The sequence below is a fragment of the Natator depressus genome, chromosome 17 (genome assembly GCF_965152275.1).
Source record: "Natator depressus isolate rNatDep1 chromosome 17, rNatDep2.hap1, whole genome shotgun sequence".
In the NCBI taxonomy this organism is placed as follows: Eukaryota; Metazoa; Chordata; order Testudines; family Cheloniidae; genus Natator; species Natator depressus.
In genome coordinates this window covers 459,668-468,318 of record NC_134250.1, presented here as the reverse complement: position 1 = coordinate 468,318, position 8,651 = coordinate 459,668, and the positions used below count along the sequence as shown (strand labels likewise).

Here is an 8,651-nt window from a genome sequence, read left to right as displayed (position 1 = left end):
TGAAAATGAGGCTGGTATGAGACTAGAGCCGGCTGAGCTTTGTGTGTATGTGAGGGAGAGCTGATCAAAGGATTATGGTTTTTGTCTAAGTTTTATCCTGGAATTGCTGATACTTCAGGTGGTGATATCTTTATAAAAATGATAAATCCACAAGGCAGTGCATCATATCATTGGTCCCACTGCTTTCTCACCCACTAGATGGCAGGTGGATGAGAGAAAGTTGGACAGTTGTTATGTGCAGAGATTTATGGGACTCTTGTGGTGGATTGTGAGTGAATCACAGCAGAATTAAGGTGGGCCCTGTTACTGTTAATTCAGTTTATAGTTTGGTCTCTTACTGCACGTTCACTGGCAAAAATAAGCCCTTTACTTCACCACAGGTGCAATTCCACTGATAACAGCGAGACTGGAAGCTGTAGTGCAGACAGGGCTTTGGCGTCTTTACCACTGCCTTAGCTAGGTTTGCTTCGAGCCATGCTAGGCGACACAGTGGACAAAGGCATGCACCTTGTTTGCCTCAGTACTTGTGCTGTTACTGGTACTGGTGGAACTGCATGGTGTTGAATGTTGGGTCCCCTTCACAGACCACATGTATCTGTAATTTACTACCTATATATCTTGGGAAGCAGATTCTCACAATATGATGGAATATATTTTTTGTATATCACTTGCATACACATGCTGATACACAGACTCATTCAATCCAGCCACAGCTACCCTGGAAGGAAATTCCATTTTATCTTGTTAGTCTGGACTTTCTCCAGCAGGTGGAGTAAGCGCAGCAGTAACTCAGAGGTAGGTGCCCAGTAGCTGCTACTGTGTTCCATTTATACTGCTGTAAAAGAAGCTTCCCTGGTTGGTAAGTCTGATCATCTTACAAACGTACCTTCAATTTTTTTATTTTGTTACAATTAAACCATCATAATGTGACAGATTAAAAGTTTGAAACTTTAAATTAAAATCTGGTTTCTTAATGGGTTCAGGATTGGGCCTCGCGTGTATAAACAGTACAGGGGGAACAGTTCTTTAAAGTCAGTAGGACTTTTGCTGTTGATTGTGTTGAGAGCTGGCCTACTGGCTTGCCACTATAGATTTAATTACACAGAGCTGTGATGCAATACTGAAATTTTCTTTATAAAAGCATTATGTTTGAAACCTACCCTCTACCCCTCCATATGTATAAAGAATTCCAACTTTGCAAACAGAGATATAAAGAAAAAGATAGGCCAAATTTTAGTTCTCCGAACATGAAATGCAACTCAGCACTTACAAGGCTGCCTGGCTGTGACAGTTTGAATGAACATTTTAGATTTGAATTTTATGTATTCAAGATAATGAATGAAATGAATGAAAATAGTTACATGGGACTCAGAAAGCACTGTATGTTATATCAGAAAACAGGAGTAAAATTTTGTTAGCTAATGTGCTCACTGTACATAAATGTTTAGTTTTTTTTTTACAATTTAATAATATTTAAAAGTAATTACAAATTCTACATAATAAACTTTCCCTTAAAGTCAAGGAAAGTGTGGGCTCGTTAATGAATGAGAGAGGCAACCTAGTGACAGAGGATGTGGAAAAAGCTAATGTACTCAATGCTTTTTTTGCCTCTCTCTTCACGAACAAGGTCAGCTCCCAGACTACTGCACTGGGCAACACAGCATGGGGAGGAGGTGACCAGCCCTCTGTGGAGAAAGAAGTGGTTCGGGACTATTTAGAAAAGCTGGACGAGCACAAGTCCATGCGGCCGGATGCGCTGCATCCAAGAGTGCTAAAGGAGTTGGCGGGTGTGATTGCAGAGCCATTGGCCATTATCTTTGAAAACTCATGGCAATCGAGGGAAGTCCCGGACGACTGGAAAAAGGCTAATGTAGTGCCCATCTTTAAAAAAGGGAAGAAGGAGGATCCTGGGAACTACAGGCCAGTCAGCCTCACCTCAGTGCCTGGAAAAATCATGGAGCAGGTCCTCAAGGAATCAATTCTGAAGCACTTAGAGGAGAGGAAAGTGATCAGGAACAGTCAGCATGGATTCACCAAGGGCAAGTCATGCCTGACTAATCTAATTGCCTTCTATGATGAGATAACTGGCTCTGTGGATGAGGGGAAAGCGGTGGACGTGTTGTTCCTTGACTTTAGCAAAGCTTTTGACACAGTCTCCCACAGTATTCTTGCCAGCAAGTTAAAGAAGTATGGGCTGGATGAATGGACTATGAGGTGGATAGAAAGTTGGCTAGATTGTCGGGCTCAACAGGTAGTGATCAATGGCTCCATGTCTAGTTGGCAGCCGGTATCAAGCGGAGTGCGCCAAGGGTTGGTCCTGGGGCCGGTTTTGTTCAGTATCTTCATAAATGATCTGGAGGATGGTGTGGATTGCACCCTCAGCAAGTTTGCAGATGACACTAAACTGGGAGGAGAGATAGATACGCTGGAGGGTAGGGATAGGATACAGAGGGCCCTAGACAAATTAGAGGATTGAGCCAAAAGAAATCTGATGAGGTTCAACAAGGACAAGTGCAGAGTCCTGCACTTAGGACGGAAGAATCCCATGCACCTGTCACGGAGTGCCCGGGCGATGCTCTGGAACTGCTCCCCATGAAGCCAGTCAGGACTCTGGGGCAGTCGCCTTCCGGTGAGCAGCCTGTCCGCAGGGCAAACAGCTCACACGGCTTCCACCTTCCTGGGTCTGACCTCGGAGCATTCAGCATCCTCTGCCCCTCCGTGTGCTTCCCACAGCGAGACCGCTCAGGCGGGGCTCCTGGGGAAGCCAGAGGGTCCTGCACCCCAACTTCGCAGTCAGACGGGACTCTCAGCCAGCCAGTAAAACAGAGGTTTATTAGACGACAGGAACATGGTCTAAAACAGAGCTTGCAGGTGCAGAGAACAGGACCCCTCAGCTGGGTCCATTTTGGAGGGCAGTGAGCCAGACAACCACGTCTGCCCTTCACTCCATGTCCTAGCCAGCCCCAAACTGAAACTCCCTCCAGCCCCCCCTCCTCTGGGCTTTGTTCCTTTCCCAGGCCAGGAGGTCACCTGATTCCTTTGTTCTCCAACCCTTTAGCTCTCACCTTGCAGGGGGGAAGGGTCCAGGCCATCAGTTGCCAGGAAACAGGGTGTCGGCCATTCTCTGTGTCCAGACCCCTGCACACACCTGCCCTCTAGGGCTCTGCAGTGATCATACACCCTTACCCCACCACCTAGATACTTAAGAACTGCATAAGGGAAATTGAGGCACCCCCACAATATTCGGAGGAACCATTAAGAACAGTCCCACTTCGTCACATCTCTCCCCCCTTCGAGATCGAACTGAGCGGGGTCACTTTAGGCGGTGACCTGGGGAAGTTCGAAGCCACCAACGTTCCCATGGATGCCCCAGCGTCTCTGCCATTCCTTGGTAGGAGTTACACCAGGCCCTTCCAGTTTCACGCCCTCCCTTAGGTCGGGGGTGGTCGATAGCACTCGCAGGCCGCATGTGGGAAGGTTTCTGCGGCCCGCCCTTTGGCCACCCCAAAACCCCAGGGGGTCAAACTTGGATTGGGTCTTCTCCCCAACAAGCTGGCCAAACACAGCCACTTGGTTATAGGACTGTTTAAGTTTCTTAACAGCTTTCACTCCATCTGAGACCTTCTCAAAGCTATCCACACTGGGTCTTTCAACAGGACAGTCAGTGGATCCATTCACAACAGAAAATTTCTGGCTGTTAGGAACTGAAACTTTCTTGATTAAATCACTTTCACACCCTTCAGTTGCAGTAAACTGCTTGCAAAGACTCCATGAGGATTCCTTTCCCTAGGGCTTTTCTATGCAACAATTCACCCCTCCCAGAAATTCTGCTCTTACCCTCTTTACCTAGGGCTTGCTCTAGAGGAACACATTCCTGAGCAACAACAGACTCTTTCTGGGGCTCCCTTACATCCAGAATTACCTATGGCCCGTCCGGTGGATTCCTACACAATCCCCTTTCAGGCAAACTGACAGACTTCCTAGATAAATGGTCAGAAGCCTTCTCCTTCCCTTTGCCACACACAAGTTCAGGAATCTTTTCCTTCTTGCTACAGGTTTCCACACCCTCCATAGGTAACACAATCACATCACCTTCACGCTCTCCTTGTGCCCTGGCTAGGATCTCACCCTGATTAGACAGAGTTGCGACACCCTTTCCCAACCACACACGAGCAACAGGCAAAATACAAGCACCAGAATTGTCTGGTCTCTGGGATTTTACATAGACACTAACTGGATGCGACCTAGTTACAGGGCCATTCTCCTGAGCAGACACAAACTTAGGACCATTCCCTTCCTGGGCTTTAGCTGAATCCAGAACCAGCTCTGAGACAACTGCACAACGCTCAACCATCACAGGCTGCAAGGCCCCTTCTGTCTGCTCCACAGACCAAGAAGAGCCGGACACACTTTCTCCTTTACCAGACACACAGCTTGGGATCTCATTCCCCTTGTCCCAGCACACAAGGCTGATCACAGACACCTGCTTGGAGATCAGGGTAGCTCCCTCCACAGGCAAGTCAATACCTCTGACAGGCACAGGCACGTTTCCTTCACTGTCCCAATTCTCCACCCAGCTAACAGGTAAGGTCCAGGGACACTCATCTTCCACTCTCCTCGCCTTCCCACCCTGCTGACTAGACAAAGCCATCAGATCACAAGGCTGCCTAGGCTCATCCAAACTTTCCTTACCAAGCACCTTGCCACTCCCCACAGATCCCCTCCCCTGCCTGTGTCTCCCCCCACTCAGCTGGGGTCTCAGCTCCCCCTGTGCTCAGCGCTGCCCTTGCTGTGCCAGTGGGGGTAGGCAGCGAGCTCGCTGCTTTCCTCACTGCATCAGAGCCAGCGTGAGCCCCCTCTCCGGAGTGCAAGGGCGCAGGGAGCATCTCTCTGTCCCACCCAGCCCCAGGGGTCTGCTTACAGGCAGGCAGGTAGCCTGAGCCTAGCGGCTCCTCCCTGCTGCCAGCCAGGTCATCTGCATTTTCACTGACCATTTCCCTCTCCACCGATTGGTTCCCTGGATTCAAATTCAAACCCTTGGCCGTTACAGGAGCAGGGCCTGGATCCTGTCCCAAAGAGACACAGTCACCCCACAACAGGGTCTCGCAGCCGATATCCTGGAGAACCCCAACAACCAGCCAGCCCCACCCCTCCTGGGTCTGCACAGGGATCTGGGCCATAGGCAGGGCGAGGGGCTTCGTCCCTGGGACCCTCACCCAGCTCACACAGCCCCTCAACCTCTGAGGCTGCACCACCCAGGGCCTGACAACAGTTCTCTCTGTCCCAGGATCTCGCCACCCCAGGAATGTCTCCCCATTGACCATCACCTTCCGCTCCCACTGGGGGTCCGAGGGGCCTGGCCCCAGGAAACTCCACACAGACATATAGGTTGGGGTCAGGAGTGGGAGCCTGTCCACCTCCCCACCCATCTGGCCGACAGAGTCTATGGCCTTGGGACCCAGCAAGGGAGCTAGACACCGGGGCTTTTCCGCAGGGTCCCCCTGGTTCAAATCTCCAGCCTGCTCAAAGGCAGTGAGGTGGGCATCCACATCCCCCCCCCCCTTAACCAGGGGCAGCAATTTAGTCTCGAGGTTCCCTGCGGAACTGGCCCCCCGGGGTCTATCCCCACTCACCCCGGGGAGGTTCCCTAGGCCTCTCCGCTCCCCCACCGCCAGTTCATGCTGCTGCTGCTTCTGCAGCTCTTTCTCGGGCTCTCGCTGTCTCTCACAGTCCTCTTGCTCTCTCGGACTCAGCTCCAATCCCGTCCATCTCCGATCCCCGGATGGGGAACCCGATCGTGAAGACCCTCGTCTGGTCAGGGACAGGAGTCTTGGGGGTGCCTGGCTACTACTCCAGCTGCTCCCAGATCCTGCTATAGCCCCATTTGGGGTCAGGAATCTGTCCCTTAGAGCGGTCATCCTCCTCCAGCTGCACGATTAACTGTGCTTTGGTGAACTTTCCAATGCTCAACCCTCTCTTTTTGCACAGGGTTACAATGTCCTTCTTAAGAAGACGGTGACAGACCATCACTCCACTCTTCCCAAGTTGTTGTGGACTCACAGGCCTGTGTGCTCGCAGCTCCCCACGGTTTCCAGGGAAAACCCCTAGTGTGCCAGCCCTTCTCGAGGTCACCACCTCTTTGCCAGGGTCGAGCTGCAGACTCCTCCGCCCCTGGGACCGCTCGCTGCAGTCCCCCGGGGGACCCTGTTACTGCAAAAGTCCTTTTCTCTGGTCACACAATCCTAGGGGTTAACCGCCCCCTGAAACCGTCTCTCTCTGAATCTTCAGCACGCCTAGTCCCCATCAATCCCCCTTTGTTTTACTGCTCCCCAGTCACTTACTGCAGGAAGCGCCATCCACGGGGTGCAGTAGATCCCACCGCTGCCACCAGTTGTCACGGAGTGCCCGGGCGATGCTCTGGAACTGCTCCCCATGAAGCCAGTCAGGACTCTGGGGCAGTCGCCTTCCGGTGAGCAGCCTGTCCGCAGGGCAAACAGCTCACACGGCTTCCACCTTCCTGGGTCTGACCTCGGAGCATTCAGCATCCTCTGCCCCTCCGTGTGCTTCCCACAGCGAGACCGCTCAGGCGGGGCTCCTGGGGAAGCCAGAGGGTCCTGCACCCCAACTTCGCAGTCAGACGGGACTCTCAGCCAGCCAGTAAAACAGAGGTTTATTAGACGACAGGAACATGGTCTAAAACAGAGCTTGCAGGTGCAGAGAACAGGACCCCTCAGCTGGGTCCATTTTGGAGGGCAGTGAGCCAGACAACCACGTCTGCCCTTCACTCCATGTCCTAGCCAGCCCCAAACTGAAACTCCCTCCAGCCCCCCCTCCTCTGGGCTTTGTTCCTTTCCCAGGCCAGGAGGTCACCTGATTCCTTTGTTCTCCAACCCTTTAGCTCTCACCTTGCAGGGGGGAAGGGTCCAGGCCATCAGTTGCCAGGAAACAGGGTGTCGGCCATTCTCTGTGTCCAGACCCCTGCACACACCTGCCCTCTAGGGCTCTGCAGTGATCATACACCCTTACCCCACCACCTAGATACTTAAGAACTGCATAAGGGAAATTGAGGCACCCCCACAATATTCGGAGGAACCATTAAGAACAGTCCCACTTCGTCACAGCACCGCTACAGACTAGGGACCGAATGGCTCGGCAGCAGTTCTGCAGAAAAGGACCTAGGGGTTACAGTGGACAAGAAGCTGGATATGAGTCAACAGTGTGCCCTTGTTGCCAAGAAGGCCAATGGCATTTTGGGATGTATACGTAGGGGCATTGCCAGCAGATCGAGGGATGTGATCGTTTCCCTCCATTCGACATTGGTGAGGCCTCATCTGGAGTACTGTGTCCAGTTTTGGGCCCCACACTACAAGAAGGATGTGGAAAAATTGGAAAGAGTCCAGCGGAGGGCAACAAAAATGATTAGGGGCCTGGAACACATGACTTATGAGGAGAGGCTGAGGGAACTGGGATTGTTTAGTCTGCGGAAGAGAAGAATGAGGGGGGATTTGATAGCTACTTTCAACTACCTGAAAGGGGGTTCCAAAGAGGATGGTTCTAGACTGTTCTCAGTGGTAGCAGATGACAGAACAAGGAGGAATGGTCTCAAGTTGCAGTGGGGGAGGTTTAGGTTGGATATTAGGAAAAACTTTTTCACTAGGAGGGTGGTGAAACACTGGAATGCGTTACCTAGGGAGGTGGTGGAATCTCTTTCCTTAGATATTTTTAAGGTCAGACTTGACAAAGCCGTGGCTGGGATGATTTAGTTGGGGATTGGTCCTGCTTTGAGCAGGGGGTTGGACTAGATGACCTCCTGAGGTCCCTTCCAACCCTGATATTCTAGGATTCTATGACATCTGTTGTTTTGTATAAATCTACATACTAGATATGAATAACATCTGGGGTAACAGATTTACATGAACATTAGAAGGGTAATCACTTGATTGTTTGGTAAAGTCCCAGAATATTTATGTATTTCCCTGTTTATAGAGGCTTTCTCCTTGGTGTTGTTGAACAGGTGTTTTCTCAGTAGAATGGTAGATATGGCAATAAACCTACCTTAATATGGACTTTGATGGTACAGTCAGCAGATGTAAGTTTTTTGTCCTTGATAGGTATCATGTTTTGAACTCTTAACTCAGTGCCAGAAAGCTGATCCCAGGGTGCATAATAAAGGGTTAAGCACCTCCCAAGTGTGCGGGGCAGCATGAGAGAAAGCACAAAGGTGCTTGTTTGAAATTTTAACTGGGCAATGGAAATTGGCATCATGGACTGATTGGAGGCAAACATTGACAGCTCTACAACATATAAAAGATGCTAGGTGGATAGCTTATGTTTGATGCAATAGAGAAGGGGAAGCCGGTGAAGGGTTGCAAAGAGAGGGGAGATATGGTCAAAGCCATGGTCTAGGAAAATTATCTTTGTAGCAGGACCCTGAATGGATATCAGTGGGGCAAGATTGCATTTGTCAAGGCCAGAGAGAAGGCTGTTGCAGTAATTGAGACATGAGACGATGAGAGCATGGACAAGAATTTTAGCTGTGCAGATGGACTGCAGAGACTCTATCTTAGAAAAGCTATGCAGAAAGAATCTGCAAGATTTAGACATAATCTGGATGTGAGGACCTAGAAGAGAGGTTATGGGCTGAGTGACAG

General features: G+C 50.6%; 1 protein-coding gene across 1 annotated transcript; it reads right to left on the bottom strand.

Moving 5' to 3' along the window:
* Positions 1-3,909: 3,909 nt before the first annotated feature.
* LOC142000332 (uncharacterized) lies at positions 3,910-6,776 on the bottom strand. The gene is made up of 2 exons (XM_074974523.1): positions 4,093-6,776; positions 3,910-3,922 (listed from the first exon to the last, which is right to left on the bottom strand). The coding sequence occupies exon 1, from the start codon at positions 5,916-5,918 to the stop codon at positions 4,689-4,691; it is 1,230 nt and encodes a 409-aa protein (XP_074830624.1). The 5' UTR covers positions 5,919-6,776; the 3' UTR covers positions 3,910-3,922; positions 4,093-4,688.
* Between the last annotated feature and the right edge of the window lie 1,875 nt (positions 6,777-8,651).